The sequence below is a fragment of the Pseudorca crassidens genome, chromosome 4 (genome assembly GCF_039906515.1).
Source record: "Pseudorca crassidens isolate mPseCra1 chromosome 4, mPseCra1.hap1, whole genome shotgun sequence".
Classification (NCBI taxonomy): domain Eukaryota; kingdom Metazoa; phylum Chordata; class Mammalia; order Artiodactyla; family Delphinidae; genus Pseudorca; species Pseudorca crassidens.
This window is the reverse complement of record NC_090299.1, coordinates 70,299,460-70,323,910: the sequence shown is the minus strand read 5'-3', so window position 1 is coordinate 70,323,910 and position 24,451 is coordinate 70,299,460. Positions and strand designations below refer to the sequence as shown.

The 24,451-nt window shown below is 37.1% G+C and overlaps 2 protein-coding genes across 3 annotated transcripts in view; one reads left to right on the top strand and one right to left on the bottom strand.

Annotated features, from left to right (window-relative positions):
• The window catches only part of CORIN (corin, serine peptidase), a 251,717-nt gene extending 235,971 nt beyond the window's left edge, over positions 1–15,746 (top strand). For both annotated transcript variants that reach the window (XM_067735885.1, XM_067735884.1), the window contains one exon: positions 13,046–15,746. In XM_067735885.1, the coding sequence (XP_067591986.1) occupies positions 13,046–13,228 (183 nt within the window). In that variant the 3' untranslated portion in view covers positions 13,229–15,746. The remainder of the gene's footprint in view (positions 1–13,045) is intronic.
• Positions 15,747–15,891: 145 nt separating this feature from the next.
• ATP10D (ATPase phospholipid transporting 10D (putative)) overlaps positions 15,892–24,451 on the bottom strand; it is a 114,134-nt gene continuing 105,574 nt past the window's right edge. Inside the window, 3 exon segments of the mRNA XM_067735883.1 lie at positions 15,892–17,313; positions 17,315–17,453; positions 20,569–20,756. Coding sequence (XP_067591984.1) covers positions 17,119–17,313; positions 17,315–17,453; positions 20,569–20,756 — 522 coding nt within the window. The 3' untranslated portion in view covers positions 15,892–17,118.

The window sequence follows — 24,451 nt, the reverse complement described above, 5'->3', positions numbered from 1 at the left end:
GAATCTTGCAAAAATTAGATGCTAAATAATTATGTGGCTAAGTTTCTGATCTGGAAGTGTAGAGATGCTGACCTGTAAATATCCCATTTTAATCACTCTCTGGCATAATAAGTAGCTCAACCTAAATAAGTCAGTATCTTAGTATTTCTTTTATATAAGAGGAGATGAAAAAATTGTGGAATATGTCTAATAAAATTGTTTCCAGTAAATTTTGCTTAAAAAATCAATTAGGCTTTCAGACAGAACAGCTTAGCCTCTTGCAAAATCTATGCTTATTAGTTAGGTTTACAGCATTGGTAAATTATGAATGCAATGTTCACCACTTCTAGGAAGGAGCGTGATATATTCAAAGTCCTGAAAGGGAAAAACCTTCAACCTAGGATACTCTATCCAGCAAGATTATCATTTAGAATAGAATGAGAGATAAAGAATTTCTCAGACAAGAAAAAACTAAAAGAATAGAGCAACGCTAAACCTACCCTAAAAGAAATATTGAAGGGTCTTCTCTAAATATTGAAGAAGGGTCTTCTTCATTCTCTAGAAAAGAAGGAAGAATCTATTGGAAACAAAAAATCATAATAGGAGAAGCAAATATGTAAAAGGATTGAAGATCACTTAAATAAGCCACTACATAGATTAAAAAGCAAAAAAAATTTTTTTGTAAAAGCAATTATAACTACAATTAACAGCAAAAGAATAAGTATGAAGATGTAAAATAGAACATCAAAAATCATAAAATGTGGGAGAGTGGAGTATAAAAATGTAGATCTTTTAGAATGTGTTTGAATTTGTATGACTAGCAGTTTAAAGATATAATAATGGGTCAACATACTTGAAATCCATAGTAATCACAAATCAAAACACACAATAGGTTCACAAAAACCAGAAAGAAAGGAACTCAAGCATACTACAAAAGAAAATAATCAAACCACAAAAGGAAAAACAAAAAGAAGAAATGAACAAGGAAGAACTACAAAAACAACTGGAAAACAAGGTTTAAAATGGCAATAAGTACATACCTATCAATAATTATTTGTTTTAATTTTTATTTTATATTGGTGTATAGTTGATTTACCATGTTGTGTTAGTTTCAGGTATACAGCAAAGTGGTTCAGTTATACATATTCATATATCCATTCTTTTTCAGATTCTTTTCCCATATAGGTTATTACAGAATATTGAGTCAAGTTCCCTGTGCTATACAGTAGGTCCTTGTTGATCTGTTTTATATATAGTAGTGTGTATCTGTTAATCCCAACCTCCTAATTTATCCACCACCCCCCCCCCGACCTTTCCTCTTTGGTAACCATAAGTTTGTTTTCTAATTCTATGGGTCTATTTCTGTTTTGTAAATAAGTTCATTTGTATCATCTTTTTAGATTCCAAATATAGGTGATATCATATGATATTTATCTTTCTCTGACTTACTTCACTTAGTATGATAATCTCCTGGTCCATCCATGTTGCTGCAAATGACATTATTTCATTCTTTTTAATGGCTGAGTAATATTCCACTATATATATATGTAGCACATCTTCTTTATCCATTCCTCTGCTGATGGGCATTTAGGTTGCTTCCATGTCTTGGCTATTGTAAATAGTGCAGCAATGAACATTGGGGTGCATGTATCTTTTCAAATTATGGTTTTCTCTGGACATTTGCCCAGAAATGGGATTGCTGGATCATATGGTAGCTCTATTTTCAGTTTTTCAAGGAACGTCCATACTGTTCTCCATAGTGGTTGTACCAATTTATCTTCCCACCAACAGTGTAAGAGGGTTCCCTTTCCTCCACACCCTTTCCAGCATTTATTGTTTACAGACTTTTTGATGATAGCCATTCTGGCCAGTGTGTAGTGATACCTTATTGTAGTTTTGATTGGCATTTCTCTAATAATTAGTAATAATGAGCATCTTTTCATGTGGCTTTTGGCCATCTGTATGTATTCTTTGGAGAAATGTCTATTTAGATCTTCTGCCCATTTTTTGATTGGGGTGTTTGTTTTTTTGATATTGAGCCATATGAGCTGTTTGTATATTTTGGAGATTAATCCTTGTTGGTCGCACCATTTGCAAATATGTTTACCCATTCTGTAGGTTGTCTTTTTGTTTTGTTGATGGTTTCCTTTGCTGTGCAAAAGCTTTTAAGTTTAATTAGGTCTCATTTGTTTATTTTTGTTTTTATATTCATTACTCTAGGAGGTAGATCCAAAAACATATTGCTGCGATTTATGTCAGAGAGTGTTCTGCCTATGTTTTCCTCTAAGAGTTTTATAGTATCTGGTCTTACATTTAGATCTTTAATCCATTTTGAGTTTGTTTTTGTGTGTGGTGTCAGAGAATATTCTAATTTCATTCTTTTACATGTAGCAGTCCAGTCTTCCCAGCACCAATTATTGAAGAGGCTGTGTTTTCTCCATTGTATACTCTTGCTTCCTTTGTCATATATTAATTGACCATAGGTGTGTGGATTTCTGTGCTTTCTATACTGTTCCATTGATCTATAACCCTGTCGTCGTGCCAGTACCGTACTGTTTTAATTACTGTAGCTTTATAGTATATTCTGAAGTGAGGGAGCCTAATTCCTCCAGCTCTGTTTTTCTTTCTCAAGATTGCTTTGGCTATATGGGGCCTTTTATGTTTCCATACAAATTTTAAGATTTTTTGTTCTAATTCTGTGAAAAATGCCATTGGTAATTTGATAGGGATTGCACTGAATCTATAGATTGCCTTGGGTAGTCTAGTCATTTTGACAGCGTTGATTCTTCCAGGCCAAGAACATGGTGTATCTTTCCATCTGTTTGTGTCATCTTCGATTTCTTTCATCATTTTCTGAATGGAGGTCTTTGGTCTCCTTAGGTAAGTTTATTCTTAGGTATTTTATTCTTTTTGATGCAATGGGAAATGGGATTTTTTCATAATTTCTCTTTCTGATCTTTTGTTGATAATGCATAGAAGTTCAACAGATTTCTGTGTATTAATTTTGTATCCTGAAACTTTACTGAATTCATTGATGAGCTCTAGTGGTTTTCTGGTAGCATCTTTAGAATTTTCTATGTATAGTTATTATGGCATCTGCAAACAGTGATGGTTTTACTTTTTCTTTTCCTATTTGGATTCCTTTTATTTCTCTTTCTTCTCTGATTGCCATTGCTAGGACTTCCAAAACTATGTTGAGTAAACATGGCAAGAGTAGACATCCTAGTCTTGTTCCTGATCTTAGAGGACATACTTTCAGCACCTCACTGATGAGTATGATGTTAGCTGTGGGCTTGTCATATATGGCCTTTATTATGTTGAGTTATGGTCCCTCTCTGCCCATTTTCTGGAGAGCTTTTTTTTTTTTTATCATAAATGGGCATTGAATTTTGTCAAAAGATTTTTCTGCACATATTGAGATGATCATATGGTTTTTATTCTTCAATTTGTTATTGTGGTGTATCACACGGATTGATTTGTGGATATTGAGAAATCCTTGCATTCCTGGGATTAGTGTATGATCCTTTTAATGTATTGTTGGATTTGGTCTGCTAGTATTCTGGTTGAGTATTTTGGGGTCTATGTTCAGTGATATTGGCCTGTAATTTTATTTTTTTTTTTGTGGTATCTTTGTCTGGTTTTGATGTCAGGGTGATGGTGGCCTCATAGAATGAATTTGGGAGTGTTCTTTCCTCTGCAGTTTTTTGGAATAGTTTCAGAAGGATAGGTGTTAGCTCTTCTCTAAACGTTTGATAGAATTTGCCTGTGAAGCCATCTGGTCCTGGGCTTTTGTTTGTTGGGAGTTTTTTCATCACAGTTTCAGTATCAGTACTTGTGATTGGTCTATTCATATTTTCTATTTCTTCCTGGTTCAGTCATGGAGGATTGTACCTTTCTAAGAATTTGTCCATTTCTTCTAGGCTGTCCATTTTATTGGCGTAGTTGCTTGTAGTAGTCTCTTAGGATGCTTTGTATTTCTGTGGTGTCTGTTGTAACTTCTTTTTCATTTCTAATTTTGATTTAAGCCCCATACCTTTTTTTTCTTGATGAGTCTAGCTAAATATTTATCAATTTTATTTTTTCAAAGAACCAGCTTTTAGTTTCATTGATCTTTTCTGTTGTTTTCTTCATCTCTATTTCATTTATTTCTGTTCTAATCTTTATGATTTCTTTCCTTTTACTAACTTTGGGCTGTGTTTGTTTTCTCTTTCTCTAAGGTTAGGTTGCTTATTTGAAATTTTTCTTGTTTCCTGAGGTAAGATTGTATTGCTATAAACTTCCCTCTTAGAACTGCTTTTGCTGTTTCCCAAAGGTTTTGGATCATTGTGTTTTCATTTTCATTTGTCTCTAGGTATTTTCTGATTTCCTCTTTGATTCCTTTGGTGGTCCATTGGTTGTTTAGTAACATATTGTTTAGCCTCCACGTGTTTGTGTTTTTTACAGTTTTTTTTCTTGTAGTTAATATCTAATCTCATAGTGTTGTGGTCAAAAAAGATGCTTGATATAATTTCAATTTTCTAAAATTTACCTAGGTTTGCTTTGTGGCCCAGCACATGATCTATCCTGGAGAATGTTCCAAGTGCACTTGAGAAGAAAGTGTATTCAACTGCTTTCAGATGGAATGCTCTCTAAATATCAGTTAAGTCCACCTGGTCTAATGTGTCATTTAAGGCCTGTGCTTCCTTACGAGTTTTCTGTCTGGATGATCTGTCCATTGATGTAAGTGGGGTGTTAAAGTCCCCACTATTATTGTGTTACTGTTGATTTCTCCTTTTACAGCTGTTAGCAGTTGCCTTATGTATTGAGGTGCTCCTATGTTGGGTGCATATATATTTATAATTGTTATATCTTCTTCTTGGATTGATCCCTTGATCATTCTGTAGTGTCCTTTTCTGTCTCTTGTAACAGTCTTTAAAGTCTATTTTGTCTGATATGAGTATTGCTACTCCAGCTTTCTTTTGATTTCCATTTGCATGGAATAGCTTTTTCCATCCCCTCACTTTCATTCTGTATCTATCCCTAGATCTGAAGTGGGTCTCTTGTCAACAGCATATATTCAGGTCTTATTTTTGTATACATTCAGCCAGTCTGTGTCTTTTGGTTGGAGCATTTAATCCATTTACATTTAAGGTAATTATTGATATGTGTATTCTTACTGCCATTTGTTTATGATTTGTTTCTGTAGGTCATTTTTTCTTCCCTTCCTCTTTTGTTCTCTTCTCTTGTGATTTGATGACTATCTTTAGAGTTGTATTTGGATTGCTTTTTCTTTTTTGTTTGTGTATGTATTGTAGATTTTTGGTTTGTGGTTACCATGAGGCTTTTAAAAATTTTTTTTATTTTATATTGGAGTATAGTTGATTTACAATGTTGTTAGTTTCAAGTGTGGGGCAAAGTGATTCAGTCATACAATCTTTTTCAAATTCTTTTCCCATTTAGGTCATTACAGAATATTAAGTAGAGTTCCTTGTGCTATACAGTAGGTTCTCATTAGTTATCTATTTTAAATAGTGTGTATGTTAATCCCAAACTTCCAATTTATCCCTCCCCTGCAACATTTCCCCTTTAGTAACCAAGTTTCTTTTCTTAGTTTGTGAGTCTATTTCTGTCTTGTAAATAAGTTCATTTGTATCATTCTTCTACGATTCTGCATATAAGTGATGTCATATGATATTTGTCTTTCTCTGACTTACTTCACTTAGTATGATAATCTCAGGGTCCATCCATCTTGCTGCCAATGGCATTATTTCGTTCTTTTTAATGGCTGAGTAATATTCTATTGTATAGATATACCACATCTACTTTATGCATTCATCCGTTGATGGACATGTAGGTTGCTCCATGTTTTGACTATTGTAAACATTGCTGCAATGAACATTATGCTGAATGTATCCTTTTGAATCAACCATGAGATTTTGATATAGCAGTCTATATGTATAAAAGATTGATTTAAGTTGCTGGTTTCTTAATTTCATATGCATTTCCAATATCCTATATCCAATATCCTCTTCTCATGATTACTGGTTTTGATATCATACCTGCAGGGAGATGATTTCCTACCTTTACTGTATGTTTGCCTTTACCAGTGAGCTTTCCCATTCATAATTTTCTTGTTTCTAATGATGGCCTTTTCTTTTCTGCCTAGAGAAGTTCCTCTAGCAGTTTGTTGGCATTTTGTTGTAAAGCTGGTTTGGTGGTGAATTCTCTTAGCTTTTGCTTGTCTGTAAAGGTTTTGATTACTCCATTGAATCTGAACAGGAGCCTTGCTGGGTAGTGTTCTTGGTTGTCTGTTTTTCCCTGTCATCACTTGAAATATATTATGCCAATCCCTTCTGGCCTGCAGTTTCTGCTGAAAAATCAGCTGATAACTATATGAAGATTTCCTTGTATGTTACTTAAATCAGCTGATAACTATATGAAGATTTCCTTGTATGTTACTTGTTGCTTTTAATATTTTCTCTTTAGTTTTTGAAAATTTGATATGTGTCTTGGCGTGTTCCTCCTTGGGTTTATCCTGTGTGGGCCTCTCTGTGCTTCCTGGACTTCAGTCCATGTTTCCCTTCCCATGTTAGGGAAGTTTTCGGCTATTTCTTCAAATATTTTCTCAGGCCGTTTCTCTCTCTTCTGGGACCCCTATGATGCAAAAGTTGGTGCATTTAATGTTGTCTCAGAGGTCTCTTAGACGGTCCTTATTTCAGTTTTTTTCTTTCTTCTGTTCTGCAGCAATGATTTCCACCAATCTGTCTTCCAGCTCACTTATTTGTTCTTCTGCCTCATTTATTCTTCTATTGATTCCTTCTAGTGTATTTTTCATTTCAATTTTTGTATTGTTCATCTGTTTGTTCTTTAAATCTCTGTTAATTATTTCTTGTATCTTCTCAGGCTGTGCCTCCATTATTTTTCCAAGATCTTGGATCACCTTTACTATCATTTCTCTGAATACTTTTTCAGGCAGATTGCCTATCTATCTCCACTTCACTTACTTGTTCTTCTGGGGTTTTATCTTGTTCCTTCGTCTGGAACATATTTCTCTGCCATCTTGTCTGTCTGTGTTTGTGGCCTTCATTTCTCATGCTGCAGGTTTGTAGTTCCTCTTGCTTCTGGTGTCTACCCCCTGGTGGGTGAGGTTGGTCCAGGGGCTTGTGCAGGCTTCCTGGTGGGAGGGCCTGGTGCCTGCACACTGGTGGATGGAGCTGGTTCTTGTCCCTCTGGTGGGCAGGGCTGTTTCAAGAGGTGTGTTTAGAGGCAGCTGTGCATTCAGGATGACTTTAGGCAGCCTGTAAGTGGGGCTGTGTTGGCTGTCTGTCCTGAGGCATCCCAACACTGGACCTTGCAGGCTGTTGAGGGGGGCAGGTTTCAGTGCCAAAATGTTGACCTCCAGGAGAGCTCATGCCAATGAGTACTCCCTGGGGCCTCTGCCACCAGTGTCCTTGCCCCCAGTGAGCCAAAGCTGACCCCCACCTCCCCAGGAGACCCTCCAAGATACACAGGTAGGTCCGGCCCGGGCTCTTATTGAGTCCCTTCTTTGCCCTGGATCCCAGTGCACGTGAAACCTTGTGTGTGCCCTTCAAGAGTGGAGTCTCTTTTTTCCCCAGTGCTGTGGAGCTCCTGCACTTTGAAGGCCTTCTCATGTGCTGCTGGCCTTCAAAGCCAAATGCTCTGGGCTCTCCTCCTCCTGATGCCAGATCCCCAGGCTGGGGAGCCTGATGTGGGGCTCAGAACTCTCACTCCTGTGGGAGAACCTCTGTGATATAATAATAATTTTCCAGTTTTTGGGTCACCCACCCAGTGCATATGGGATTTGAATTTACTGCAAATGTGCCCCTCCTACCATCTTGTTGTGGCTTCTTCTTTGTCTCTGGATGTAGAATATCTTGTTTGCTAGGTTCCAGTCTTTTCTATTGATGGTTGTTCAGTGGTTGTGATTTTGGTGTTTTTGTGAGAGGAGGTGAGCTCAATTTCTTCTACTCCACCATCTTGTCTCCTCCCATGTCAATTATTACCTTAAATGTCAATGGAGTAAATGATCCAATCAAAATACAGAATGATACATTGAATAAAAAACATGAACCTACAATATGCTGCCTAAAAATGTCTCACTTTAGGGTGAAAGACAAACACAGACTGAAAGTGAGGGGATGGAAAAAATATTTAATGAAAATGGAAATAATAAGATAGCCGGGGTAGAAATACTTATATCAGACAAAATAGACTTTAAAACAAAGGCCATAAAGAAAGACAAAGAAGTGTATCATATGATAAAGGGATCAATACTAAAAGAGGCTATTATACTGATTAACATAGGTGCTCCTGTATTGGGTGCATATAAATATGTAAAAGAAATACTAATAGACATAAAGGGAGAAACTGATTGGAATACAATAATAGTAGGAGATTTTAACACCCCAGTGACATCAATGGACAGATCATCCGGACAGAAAACCAGTAAGGAAACAGAGGTCCTAAATGACACAACAGACCAGTTGTACTTGTTTTCAAGCACACATGGAACATTCTCCAAGACAGACAACATACTAGGTCACAAAACAAGCCTCAACAAATTTAGAAATCATTTCAAGCATTTTTCCTGACCACAATGGTATGAAACTACCAGAGAAAGAAAAACAGGAAAAGAGTGAATACATGGAGACTAAACAACATGCCACTAAGAAAACCAATGGATCAATGATGAAATCAAATAAGAAATCGGAAAATGAGAACAAAACCTTACAAAATCTATGGGATGCAGCAAAAGCAGCTCTAATAGGGAAGTTCATAGCAATAAGGCCTTCCTCAAGAAATAAGAAAAATCTCAAACAACCTAACCTACTAGCTAAATAAATTAGAATAAGAACAAAAACAAACTCACAGCAGAAGGAAGGAAATAATAAAGATTATAGAAGAAATAAAATAGAGATTAAAAAAACAATAGAAAAGATCAATAAAATCAAGACCAGGTTTTTTGAAAAGATAAACTCAACAAACTTCTAGCCGGGCCCACCAAGAAGAAAACAGAGGATCCAAATAAACAAAAGAAGAAATGAAAGAGGAGAAATAACAACTAATACCACAGAAATACAAAAAAAAAAATACTATGAAAAGTTATATGCCAACTAATTGGACAATCTAAAAGAGATGGACAAGTTTCTAGACACATACAGCCCACCAAAACAGAATCAAGAAGAAACAGATAATTTAAACAGATTGAGCACTGTAAGTGAAATAGAATCTGTAAAAGAAAACAAAACAAAACTCCCTGCAAACAGAAGTCCAGGACCTGATGGCTTCACTGGGGAATTCTACCAAACATACAAAGAAAAACTTATACCTATCCTTCTCAAATTATGCCAAAAAATTGAAAAGGAGGGAAAACTCCCAGAGTCACTCCATGAAGCCACCATGACCCTGATACCAAAATCAGACAAAGACACTACAAAAAAAGAAAATTACAGGTCAATATATTTGATGAATATAGATGAAAAATGTATCAATGTAATGTGCCAGATTAACAAAAGGAAAGACAAAGCGCATGATCATCTCGATAGATGCAGAGAAAACATTTGAAAAAATTCAACATCTATTCATGATAAAAATTCTCACCAAAGTGGGTACAGAGGGAACATACCTCAACATAATAAAAGCCATTTGTGACAAACCTACAGCCAACATAATAATGCTGAAAAGCTGAAAACCTTCCTGCTAAACTCAGGAACAAGACAAGGGTGCCCACTTTCACCACTTCTATTCAAAACAGTATTGGTAGTCCTAGCCACAGCAATCATACAGGAAAAAGAAATAAAAAGTATCCAAGTTGGAGGGAAAGAGAGAAAACTGTCACTATTTACAGATGACATGATACTCTATATAGAGAATCCTAAAGTCTCCACACAAAAACTATTAGAGCTAATAAATGAATTCAGCAAGGTAGCAGAATACAATATTAATATACAGAAATCTGTTGCATTTCTTTACACTATGAAATATCAAAGAAAATTTAAAAATCATTTTTAAAATCACATAAAAAATACCCAGGAATAAATTTAACCAATGAAGTAAAAGACCTTTATACTAAAAACTATAAAACATTGTAAAGGCAACTGAAGATGATTCAAGGAAATGGAAAGATATCCCATGCTCTTGGATTGGAAGAATTAGTATTATTAAACTGGCCATACTACCCAAAGCTATCTACAGATTTAATGCAATCCCTGTCAAAATACCATGACATTTTTTTTACATAACTAGAACAAGTAAACCTAAAATTTATGTGGAACCACAAAAGACCCAGAATTGCCAAAGCAATCCTGAGGAAAAAGAACAAAGCTTGGAGGCATAACCCTTCCAGACTTCAGACTATACTACAAAGTTACAGTAATCAAAATAGCTTGATATTGGCACAAAGACAGACATATGGATCAATGGAACAGGACAGAGAGGCCAGAAATAAACCCAAACACTTATGGTCAATTAATCTATGACAAAGGAGGCAAGAATACAATGCAGAAAAGACAATCTCTTTAAAACGTGGTGTTGGGAAAGCTGGACAGCTACATGTAAATCATACCTTATAGAAAAATAAATTCAAAGTGGTTTAAAGAACTAAATGTAAGACATACCATAAAACTTGTAGAAGATTACATAGGCAAAACATTCTCTGCCATAAATTGTAGCAAGATTTTCTTAGATCAGTCTCCCAAGGCAAAAGAAATAAAAGCAAAAATAAACAAATGGGACCTAATCAAACCTAAAGCTTTTGCACATCAAAGGAAACCATGAACAAAACAAAAAGACAACATACAGAATGGGAGGAAATATTTGTAAATGATGTGACTGACAAGGGGTTAATATCCAAAATATACCAACAGCTCATACAATTCAATATTGAAAAAACAACCCAATGGGCAGAAAACCTAAATAGACATTTCTCCAAAAACGACATACAGATGGTCAGCAGGCACATGAGAAGGTGCTTAACACCACTAATTATTAGGGAAATACAAATCAAAACCATAATGATGTATCACCTCACACTGATCAGACTAGCTATCATCAAAAAGTCTGCAAATAATAAATGCTGGAGAGGGTGTGGAGAAAAGGGAACCCTTCTGCACTGTTGGTGGGAATGTAAATTGGTGTAGCCAGTAAAGAAAAGAATACAGAGCTTCCTTAAGAAACTAAAAATAGAGTTACCACATGATCCAGCAATCCCTCTCCTGGGCATATTATCTGGAAAAGATGAAAACTCTAATTTGAAAAGATATATGCACCCCATTGTTCATAGCACTATTTACAATAACTAAGACATAGAAACAACCCAAGTGCCCACCAACACCTGACTGGCTTAAGAAGATGTGGTACGATGGAATATTACTCAGCCAAAAAAAGAAAGAAAGAATTCCATTTGCAGCAACATGGATGGACCTAGAGAATAGTATACTTAGTGAAGTCCAAGAAAAACAAATATTATATGATATCACTTACATGTGAAATCTAAAAAATAATACAAATGGATCTACATATAAAATAGAAACAGACTCACAGACATAGTAAACAAACTTATAGTTACCAAAGGGGAAAGGGAGGGGGGGAAGGGATAAATTAGGAGTATGGCACTAACAAACTACTATACATAAAGTAGATAAGCAACAAGGATTTACTGTATAGTGCAGGGAACTATATTCAATATCTTGTATTAACCTATAATGGAAAATAATCTGAAGAAATATGTAACTGAATCACTTTGCTGTACACCTGAAACTAACACAATATTCTAAGTCAACTAAACTTCAATTAAAAAAAAAAAACAGATCACCACTTCTACAAAAGCATACAGCACAATCATAAAGTCAATTTTGTTTTAATAGCAGTTGTATTCAGTAGCATTTCTAAGAAACAAGATAACCTAGTAGTTATAAAGTTGGAGTCATGTGCCAGACTGCCTGGGTTTAACTCCTAGCTCTGCTAATGAACAAGTTATAAAACTGCGCTTCAGTTTCATCATCTCCAAAGTAGATATAACAGTTATAATTATTATATATTTAAATAATTATATAAGTAATAACATGTAAATAATAATAATAATTATTATTAACCTGTAGGGATTTCATGAGGATTAAATGAACTAATACAGGGAAAGTGTTTAGAAGAGCATCAGTAAACATGATTTCTACTATTCCCCGACATTACAAAGTAGGAGGACCATAGATGTACTTACAAGTTTGAAATTCTTGCAGGGCAAGGAGTATTTGTAAATTTCTGCCATGAGTCCACATACTTACTTATTTTCTAGGGTATCGGTCCTTCTCTTTTGAGGCCATGCAGAATACATCTCTCATTCTCATCTTTTCAGATGTAGCAAACATTAGCATTTTAAAAGCCACAGTGTTTTTCTGTTAATTATATGTGGATCAAAAAACTCAGTAAAACTCGCCTGCAACACCTAAATATCAAGAATGAAAACCACTACTATGCATATGAAATAAAATGTAGGTTATAATGTTTTACTATAATTAATTCTTATGTGGTATTTTCTGTTTAAGCATGCTAATTTTTTTCTATTAAATACAGTAAATGGTCTTATTTAATGCATTCATTCACATAGCAAGAATCTTGAAAGTAATGAATTACTTTAGAGTATTTTTCTAGCACTTTTTGTGGGAAAACTATCCTTGAATGTTCCATTTTGGGTATGTTCTACATTTATAAAATGGATCAAAATTAAAGAATGAAATCAATTATGAGAGACTCAGTTCTGATACGCTAAATTAAAAAGTTTGATATCTTCATTAAGTGCAGGAAATGACAAAAAGTCCTCTGATTTCCTGGAAAAAAAGAATATAGTCCTTTCCCAAGTCATTTCTATTCTTTTAAAGATCAAGATTTAAAATGTTCATTTGAAAGTTCTGTTTATGTAGTGGAAAGCTCTCAGGTTGACAATGAGAGCTCTGCTGAAATTTTTCAGGATATTGGTTAAACTGGGTTTGGCTTTATTTTACCCTCAGGATAGCATGGACACCGTGAGGTCTCTGACATACCAGTGACTAACGTCCACTGCTCTTCATTACAGGGTGACAGTGGTGGGCCTCTGGTCTGTGAGCGGCCTGGAGGACAGTGGACATTATTTGGCTTAACTTCATGGGGCTCTGTCTGCTTTTCCAAAGTCCTGGGACCTGGAGTTTATAGCAACGTGACATACTTTGTCAAATGGATTGAAAGACAAATATACATCCACGCCTTTTTCCTAAACTAATTCCAAAGATGATCAGAGACTTTTACCAGCGACACTCAGAGCAAATAGCCTTCTCGATAGTGGAGGACTTCCTGCAGAGAGCTGTGTGGAAGCACTTTCATGGACAGTAATGCTCCACAGTGCACTGCAAATGTTCATGTTTGTCTTGGTCTAATTTTATGCAGCTTTTTGTTTTTTAAATTCTATTTTTCTCTTACATCAAGTTGAATGAAAATCTTTTAAAACCCAAAGCAAAACAGAGTTTGTTCTTTTGCCAGGCAGGCCTAACCTTAACTATAACATGAAATGATCCACTCTGGAAAGAGAAGAGTGTAACAGGTTAGAGAAAGTTCCCTTTTGTCCAGTCACAAAAAGGACATTGAGATCCAGGCTGACTAATCTTTGCCAGCTTTTGTTTCTCAAGCACAAGAGCATAATAGCAAATTACAATATTAACATCAGAGACTTGCTTTTGATTTATTAAAAGCCAAGATAATTTACATGCTTAAGTTATTTACTATTACTCTTCTAAAGTTTGCATAATGCTGAGAACTTATGAAAGACAGAGCATCCGTTTAGGTAGCTGAAATAGCAAATCACATTGAGCACAAAGCTCTTTTGACATCCATATTAGCACCTGACATGCTTGGACTGCCCATTCTGAATTTAAATCAAGATTGTAATTTTACAGAAAGTCTCCAAAGAACCTTCCTAGAGCTGGGGTTTGTTCACTGTGTATCACTTAGCCAATTGAGATTTTGACAACTAGGAAAATACCTGTGGGAAATATTTCATTCTGCCTATGTGACAGTGAAGTTGAGATTAAACTTTGCTATAGGAGGATTTGCTTTAGAGTAGAGAGATGCAATCTTTTCAAAAGAAAATTGCACCCCACCCCTAATTAAGTATTTTCCAGTTTTCTTGTGTTTATCCATACCAATAAAGTCACAGAAATGTATCTGAAAGCACAGTAAAACTTTGCACGGAGAAAGACATTTTGTAATTGTCCCTGAAAGATGTTTAATATCTGGTGTTGCCATTTCTTCCCATTGATAATTAAAACAAAAATTTAAAGATGCTTTTAAGCACTAGGCCACTTTACACACATCAATTTTGAAGTAATTAGTGGTTACGGTATTTTTTTCCCCGCAAAAAAGCTTCAAAACACAAATCTTCACATGCACCTACTTCAATTAGTCAGGCATCCATTTTGCAACATCCAAATGCCTTTTGAACAAGTAGGATTCCCTCCACCAGCAACCTGGGCTGCCTCAGCATTCCCCAGAGACTACCTGCAATTTTATACGTGTCTTTTTTGTACTCTCTTCTATATGTGTGCGTAGGTGACATTCGAAAAGTTGTCTTGACACTTTCCACATTATTCATCTCTTGTTCTGTAGTTTATATAAACCTATTTAGAATGTAAAATCCGGCAACCGAATTGTGGTCGCAACTGTATGAAAGTTTAAGAACACGTCAGTTTTGTTATAATTATAGGTACATAATGTAACAACATATGCTCAACTTATGTTCAGTGAAATATACATCTTGTACTTACTTTAAGTAACCCTTAATACAAATAAAACGGTATAATCTTTTCTTTTTATGGATATAAAACATGGAGCAAGCCCCAGAAAACGGTGCCTCCCACTATTATAGTTGGCATCCAGTTTCCCACCAATCAAAATTTTCTTGTCTTATATCTCACTCCCCCAGGAACATACTCTTTTATTTTAGATGGAAGATGGCTCTTTGATTAGTCTGAAATGAGAGGTTGCTAGCAGTCTCCAATAACCCATTGAGGGTCCAAGGAAAACTTCAGCCCTGATACGAAGGCAAGGATCTTTCATGTCTAGAGCACATTTTGGGAATCTGATCCAATTCTTTTATAAATCTTTATGGGTAAAATTGTATCACACATGTATACTGTTAATTTTTTTTTTTTTTTTTTTGGCTACTAGGAACAGATTTGGGCTCCCCCAAATTTGGTGAAATACACTGAATACCGAAATGCAACAGACCACATCAGCTTGGGTAACTTTGTGTAAAAGAGTTATTGTAGATAAGACCCTTTAAAGGCTTCATACAGATCCCAAATCTCTTTTGCCTGAGGGCCAGAAATGTTTCAGAATCCAGAATTTTAAAAAATTTTAAAAGCATAATATTACAACGTTTAGCACCCAGTATAAAATCTACTAATATTTTCGTAGCAAAATATATGGATAATTACATTAAATAAATAAATAGCCTTACATCTGTTTAACACATTGAATTTGTGCCTAATTTATGAAAACTTTTTCAGTTTTCAGAGTTCTTGAGACTGTGGAATTGTGGATAAGAGATTGTAGACCCATAGCATGAAGACTCAAGACTTTCCTCTACTCATGTGTACAGATGTTTTACATCCTGGGGATTGACCTTTTCTCTTAGTCTTTTGGACTCAGTCTTTTTATCCTTAGATTCTAATCTTTTATTTGCAAGTGAATATATCTCTAAATTTTTATTTATTGGAAGATGATGATCTCAAGGAAATGAATGCCAGCTGCTATGAGGATCACTGACTTTTCCATGTAAGAAAAGGTCAAAACAGTATTCTGGTAAAAGGTGTGCTTTGGGATTTTCCTTCTAAGTTCTGGTACCAATTACTGTTGGATTTGGTGAGTATCTATAGGAGCAATGACAGCTTTTTGTATATGTTATTTATTAAACAGTTTATTTTTAAAAAATCTTAAGAAAGAAGAAAGCTACCTCCATTAGCCATATGGGATTCTGAATATTCTAGAAATCAGTCTGTACAAAAGACCACTTGCAATAACATCAGAAGGCTACAAAAAATGTCAGACCAGGACAGTAGGTAGCAGGTAGAAGATTAAGCCCTGAGCATAATACTTGAATAGTCATTAAGAAGAGCTTCATATAGACATGGAACATTAGCATGGAAATTTCATGAAGGAAATTCTGGGTGGCCGACAATTTTCAGATGGACAGATATAGACTTTTAAAAGAACTCAACAAGAATATATAATCTTAAAATAATACCTGACAGTTTTGGTAGAAACGAGTTTCTTTGTTCCAACTAAAACCAGCATACATGATTTGCAACAGCAATTAACTTTATATAGACATTCTTGTCCTAAAATGTATTAAAAAGCAAATCTAAGAACCTCATGGAATCCTCCTGAGAACCACCTGTATTACTGTCAGTTCCATAATATCTCATTTTTAGAGGTTGCAAAAGCAGAAAAGTTGTAGGGTATTGTAAAGACTATAAACCCTCAAATGATCTCCCTAAGACTGTTCTGAAATTGATTGTCTCATTTTGATTAGGCTATTGTCAGTTTTAGAATATGGGAAATTGACAAAGGGCCCCTAGACTCAGCTGACTTTGTATTCCTTACCTATGGCCTCTGTTTCCCAATTGAAAACATCTGCACAGAGGTATAACTCATAAAAAGTCTTCTGTTGACAGGAAGCAGAGAGAAGAACACATCTCCATGGAACTCTGGCATCCCTGCTGCCCCTTACCAGTGAAGCCTTCCACCTCAGGAGAACACTGAAATGAGCAGATAGTAAAATAAATATATGTCTCAAATGAATTCCCTTGAAAATATTTGCATGTCTAGAACAATTAAAATGCTTTTACAAAATCCAAAAAGTTTCCTAAAAGCATTTGATTCTGAATTAAATATTTCACTTCTCTAAACTCTGTTCAGGTCAAACTCTAACCTCCTTCACAAATGTCTACAAACATACAGTAAAGGTCATCACACTGGCTTTTCCAAGCCCAGTAAAATGTTCTTGTCCCTTAAGGAAAAATCCAAGTCATGCTGGTTTGGTAGAGGAACCTCTTCAAAGGCCCTCTTCCAAACTTGAAGGACTACTTGCAGCTCCAAGGAGGGTATTCTGCTCTTTTAATCCTTTGAGGGTCCAGCCATCCCTGAGGCCTTATTTTCAGAGTAGTCTGAGTCTAAAGCAGTTTCACATACAGATAAATTTCCTTGTTCAACAGCACAAGAAGTTGCCGACATCACTGCAAAGACAGCAGAAGGGTCAGAAATGGGTATTCTCTCTGACTTAACAGTGGAGTGGTCAGAATACTTAGATATCTGTCAACTGATCCATCTTTCCAGCCCCTTTCCACTTCTTGAGAGCTTCAGTCCTGTCCTCTGCAGGCAGTCTGTCAAAGTGTTTCGCCCTCAGAATTGGAGATGGGAACAGGGATCCCTGAAGAACTCTGTATATAAACCTAGGTTACAAAAAGCATCACAGAATTACATTCCCGTCAAATGCATTATGGGACACAAAAAGTACTCACCAATTAGAAAAAGTAGAAGTGTCTGGTGACCCTTCTTGAGGTAAAGGGGGAGAATAAGTGAATTATAAAATGGAAAATATAACAATATTAAATTAGTATTTGTGAAACACTGAGAAAATAGTGAGTTCCTGCTTGTCAAATAAATAAAAAATAAAAACTGTAAAAGTAGAGATACCAATAGTGCTACAGCCTTAATGTTAAGTTAAATGAGATAATACATATAAAGCAGGCCAAGCGTTGGCACACAGTAAGTGAGTATTTTTTTAAATGCTAGCTATTAGTTTCCTATGGCTATTGCAGCAAATTATCACAAACGTGTCCCTTTCAGTCCAAGCTGACAGTATTTATGCTGCTATAGCATTCACAAAAACCTTGTGAGTCTCCAATGTATGTCATGGGTATTTACAGCATTAGATAAGAGGGTCCTCCACAGATCTTTCCTGTATATCCCATCTCCTTCCTTGGTGACTGCTGAGATGGCTAAGAGGATCCATGAGTCACACACCTAATCTCTTCAGCACTAGCAAAGGTTGTCCAGCCACACTCTGGGCCTTCTCTCCAGAGCATACTCCCAACAGCCAATCTCCTAATTTTAGCAAATTTGAAATCTGGATAGGCTGAGAATTTTCTAAATCTAGTTCCTTTGGGCTTAATAGTACTTCCCTCAGTCTCTTTTCTCTCACATTTTTCTGTAAGCAGCAAGAAGAAACCAGACCAAACCTTCAAACATTTGCTTAGAAAACTCCTCAGCTAAACATCCAAGTTCATCACTTACAAATTCTGCTTTCCACATAACAGTAGAACACAATTCAGCTAAGTTTTTTGCCACTATATTGCAAAGATCCCCTTTCCTCCAATTTCCAATAACATGTTTCTCCTTTCCTTCTGAGACCTCACCAGCAGTGCCTTTAATGCTCATATTTCTAGCAACATTCTATTTATGATCATTTACATGTTTTCCAAGATGATATGGCACTCTCTGCCCATGCTTCCTCCTTGCTTCTGAATTGTCACCAGCAGACACTGTAATGTCCATACTTCTATTGACAGTCTGTTTAAGGGAGTCTAGTATGTTTCTATTATGTGCCTCAAAATTCTTCCAGGCTCTGCCCGTTATCTAATTTCAAAGTCTATTTCACACTTCTAGGTATTTGTTACAGCAGCACCCACCTTTCTGATACCAAAGTCTGTATTAGTTTCCTATAGCTGCTGTAACAAATTACCGTAAATGTGCTGGCTTAGAATAACAAAACCTTATTCTCTCACAGTTCTGAAGGCCAAGAATTCTGAAATCAGTTTCACTGAAACAAAATCAAAGTGTTGGAAAGGCCATGCTCCCTCTGGAGGCTCTAGGGGAGAACTCATTCCTTGCTCCTTCTGGCTTCTGGTGGCTGCAGGCATTCCTTGGCTTGTGACCCAGAGATCTCTGCTACCATGGTCAAAGTGCTTTCTCCTTTTCTGTCAGTGTCAAATCTCACCCTGCCTCTCTCTGATAAAGACACTTGTGAGGGCATTTTGGGCCCAGCCAGATAATCTCCCCATCTCAAGATCCTTAATCACATCTGCAAATTCCTTTTTTCGCTAAATAAATAAAACATTCACCAGGTTCCAGGGATTAGGACACAGATGTATTTTAGGGGTCAGTTTTTTCAGCTCACCACAACAATATTAGATAAAATTGTACCATTAATGCTCTTGAAGAAAAATTTCAGGCTATAACTTAAAAGTTAATTGTTTCTTCATAAATTCTAAAAGTTCATCTTGTCAGTTTTTAATCTGAAAGCTGGTAATAACAGTGAACACTACAGTACCATCTCAGTTTACCAGTGATATTAAGTATACAACTGTAACCACCACAGAATGACTCAGGTGGGTTTTTCTTATGCATTTCTAGAACGGATGTCTTTCAGCAACAAAGGGTTTGTGCCCCTTGTGCCTTATGATTGTGTTACAGACTGGGGTTGGCAAACTGTTGTCCAATGGACCAGACAGTAATATCTCAGGTTTTGTGAGCCAAATAGTCTCTGTTGGAACTGTTCAACTCTGCTATTGTAGTGCAAAAACAGCCATAGACAATATTTAAATTAGTGAGTATGTCTATGATCCAATAAAACTTTACAAAAACAGGCAGTGGGTCAGATTTGGCCTGTGAGCCAATTTGTCAACCCTGTTAGAGAATAATATTGAATCACCATTTGATGTTCATATCATGTTTAAAAAGGTAGAACAGCTATTTGCTATAGTGTTTTCAGCTAAACAGATAGATTTTATAAAACTATAAAAGGGAAGAGCTCTAAACAGTTCAAGAGATCTATAGATTAGAAACCCATGCATACTTCTTAGCCGTTTCCATCCCATACGATATGAGAAATCAAGTTAAACTAAAATGGGAAAGAAACTGAAGTCAGAGAAGGGAGGTAAGTTTTCAGTGTTTATAGATCGTAGCAGAGATACATGTCCCTCAGTACCCATTCTTCCTTTTAGAAGCCCCCAGATTTTAGCCATTCAGAGTCTACACACCCAGGTTCTAGTTAATGGGATATGACCAATGATGTGTACCACATCTGGGTCATGACAATACAAAAAAGAATAAAAAAGAAGAAAGATGGAAAGCTGCATGCCTTCCATCTTCTCTTTCTCCCTCCTGCAGGCGGAGATGCAGGGATGCAGGGACCCAGGACCTGGATGTGCTGGTGGTGAGTCATCTTTAGTCACGCAGATGAGGGCAACGCCCTTGGGAGACGGCAGAAGAAAAAGAGGAAAGGAAAGGATCTAGGTCCTCGAATACCTTTGTGGAAGCAAAGCTGCCCTATCCGTGTGGACTATCAACCAGACTAGGATTTTCCTTGAGAGAGAAATAAATTTTTTCATTTGCTTAAGCCACTTCTGTTCCCTGGCAAAAGAGTTAAAACCAATACTTTAACTAGTACAGACTGACTTTTCCACTACTAAACAGGATGGTCTACTGTCTATTCTTAGCAGTCGCTTGATGAATTCTAAGCCTATGACTTCACTTACTCTCTTGATGATAAAATAAACACCATACCTGGGCAGAAGAGCAACACAGGTTGTGAGAACACAAACTAAGTAGAACACTGGATCCAGCATGTGCTCCTGCATAATCCAATAGGGGTTGGATGGTGGGTTGCAAGTTACACACATGGCTCCAAAAACCAAGGCAAAGAAAAAATAAGACAAGATGCTCCCAACGATGACCAGCATGTGGATCCAAGTCTGCAAGATAAGAAAAGCAGAGGAGATGAACACGCTCTGATAACTTTGCAGCCTGGCAAAATCTGCTCTGTTGAAGAGACATCACACTCCAAGCAGTGGGTGAATGGTGTAACAAACCTTAGTGAACAAAACACAAAATATTGAAGCGAGGAGGCAAGAGCACCTTTTGTGAATCGCTCATATCAGTGTTTAAGTTCTATAAAACTACGTCAAATACCAAAAAGTAACTCTGGTGCCTAGTTTACTTTGTATTGTCCATGCACCATGAGGTGTTAGGATTTTCTCCTTATTTTTCCATACAGTCATTTACTGGTCTACTACTTCTTTAAGATAATAGCTTAATCCAGTGAACCTCAAACTTTATCCATTTAAGTAGGTGGTAGACATTACTGTTGCTCACCAATATTCTCATTCTCTTCCTCTAATAAGCACGTGGGAGGATTGCATTTCCCCACCCCCTTGAAATTAAGCATGGCCACATGTCTTGCTTTGACTGATGAAACGTGAATGGAAGGGATGTGCAAAACTTTCTGGTTAGAAGCATGGAAGAGCTGGTGTGCAATTCTCCATACTGTCTCCTTTCCTTCCACGTTTGACCACGAAGTTCTTCTTGGGGATAATTCCAGGTGGTACAGCTACAAGACACAGCTTGGGTCACTGAGCCACCTCTCAGAGAATAATTTCTCTAGAGCTGTCTGGAACCTTAGTAACTTTACATGAGCAAGAAATAAATCTCTGTATATCACACTATAACCTATCCACCTTCATATCTACATAGAGCTTGCATTATTATTTTTTTTAATTTTTCTGTAAACTGGCTATCTAATTAAGTAAATTTATTTAGAAAGAAAAGCAGATCACTACCTTAAATGTAATATCAGCATTACCTGTCATAACAGTGATGAGTCTGGGGTCTGATCTGTCTTTGTTACCAAGGGAAATTAGCAACAGTTATTGTGAGAAAAAGTAACAGTTCCAAACAGAATTCTTCTTTGACATAATCTGAAGTATGAGAGAATCACCTTCATGTTGTGCAGTAGTCAGTGTTATTTAGTGCAGTGTACAGTCCCACCTAAAATCACTGTGTATACCATGGTGGTATGTATTACTCTTTTGGGGGAAGACTGCTTTTGTTAATCATTTTCATTCTCTAGGGCTATAATTCTCAAACAAGACCCAATATTCTCCATTTTCCTCTTAACCTTGCACAGTATTTCTCCAGGGTAGATAGCTTCACAGGAGTCACAAAGGCTGCTCATGTTTTATAAAGATACACAAAATGCTCAGAAAATGTTGGCCCCATTTTTTTTTTTTTTCTCAAATGCTCTTGCTTCCCACTGAGCCCTCAAATTTTTTTCCTTTAAGAAGCACTTTTGGCAAGTGAGATGTGACTTGATGGAGTTGACTCGTTTAAATAAATGGATGCAGTGAAAGTCAAGGGACGCTGGGTAAAAACTGACAGGGAGGTGGGAGAGGCAGCAAAGGGATGGTGTGCAAAAGTGTGAAGGAACCCAATTCATATTCTCAGAATGACTGACTCTTACTGACAACAGACCTTCAGAGGCCGTGAGCTTTAGCCTTCCCTGGTGTGAGAAACAATTCTTTAATGATGCATCCTTTATAGAGTAGTCACTGTTCTGGGCACCTAGCTTTCACTCCCCTTCTCTTAGTGAAGACACCCAGTGCTATGCACAGTCTTGGTAAAATATTCTCCTCTCGCCAAAGCCTATGGCTGGAGCTAAGGAAACAGAATGCTATCACCAGGGACTGAACCTGGAGCACAATGAATGAGGCAAGAGCAGAGAGAAAATGACTGGGGCCAATTCAGACCAGAGTACCAGCCTGGGAAGCCTGTCCATTGGTTTCTGTTCCCTGATCTCTGCAGCCACTCTGGATCCTCGGGATGTTTTTTTGTTTGTTTGTTTGACCGTGATTTTCAATATATTTTGAATAACTTTTCCATTTGCTCAGGTTAGTCAAAATAGATTGCTGTTGCTCATAACCACTGAACCCAAATGGACGCTTGACATGTTAGAGCCTCTGGAACACTAATCAGTGTCAGAACTTCAGACACTTCCTTAGGCAGTAGCAAAAGTACCTACATAATTGCTTAAAAATGAAATTCAATAGATATTTAAACAACCCCAAATATTTTAGTTCTAGAATTCTCTTTACTCTTCCCATCTAGTATTTGCAGATATTAACCTTTCACAACACTTTAGGCTTGTAAGGTTTGGTTATAGCAGGTTATAAGCAAAGTAGGTGATGTCAAAAATATTCAGCCCTACTTAAGAACTTATAAATAATCTCAATATATAACTTTGTATAACATTTAAAACTATAACCTCATTCAGGGCTTCCCTGGTGGCTCAGCGGTTTAGAGTCTGCCTGCCGATGCAAGGGACACGGGTTCGTGCCCCGGTCCGGGAAGACCCACATGCCGCGGAGCGGCTGGGCCCGAGAGCCATGGCCGCTGAGCCTGCGCGTCCGGAGCCTGTGCTCCGCAACGGGAGAGGCCACGACAGTGAGAGGCCCACGTACCACAAAAAACAAAAACAAAAACAAAACCTATAACCTCATTCAGCTATTTCCTGTTTGAAATGCATCACCACCAACATGTTACATATACCCCAAACACTGGTTAGTCATTTAATCACTCATTCATTCATTCAAATATTTTTTGAGGACAAACTGTGTGCCAGTCTTGTCCTAGATACTGGTATACAGTGGTGAACAAAATAAACATGAACCCTGTCCTCAAAGAGATTATAGTCTAATGTAGAAGAGAAACACAAATAGTATAATCACATAATTAAATGAAGAATTGTAAGTTATTATTAGGACTATGAATAAAAACAAGAGGATGGTGTGAAAAAATGGATGGTTAGGGAAGGGCTCTTGGGAGAAGCAGCACTTTTTGCTGAAACCTAAAATAACATTTGAGCTGGGTAGAGTACAGGGATCTGAAAGTGGACTAGGAATGCTCCCATCAGGAGACATGGTCTGTGCTAAGGCAGTTTACTTGCCAGACATGGGTGGGATGTTCTTCACTTGCAGAAAAAGGTTTAAAGTAAAGCTCTCTTTATCTGAATCCTTCATTTTAGCTTTACTGTAGAGATACCCTGCAATCATTTTTTTTTTTTTTCTTCTTTTTTTTTTCAGTACAAGGGCCTCTCACTGCTGTGGCCTCTCCCATTGCGTAGCACAGGCTCCGGACGCGCAGGCTCAGCAGCCACGGCTCACGGGCCCAGCCGCTCCGCGGCATGTGGGATCTTCCCGGACCAGGGCACGAACCCGTGTCCCCGGCATCGGCAGGCGGACTCCCAACCACTGCGCCACCAGGGAAGCCCCCGTGCAATCATTTTCATGAAAAGACTTAACTTTATCATTAAGCTGGTGACTAAGTTCAAAAAGACCTAGTTGTAAATGAAATGAATGGTAAAAATTCTAGAGGGAGAAAAATTTTTTTTTTGTATTATGAGAAAAGCATCCAATCATCACTTACAAAAGTCAGTATACCAGGATTACGGCATTACACCTGTTTTCCTTTTAGTTGAAAGGCAACAGCTTGGTCTTGAAGGATGCTGTCCGTAGAAGTGTAATTGTTTCTCCAGCCTGACTCCCCTCCACTAACCACCCACACCGTGGATACCACCAAGGGGACCAGGCAGGTGTTCTCCACTCTCCCGGGCTGC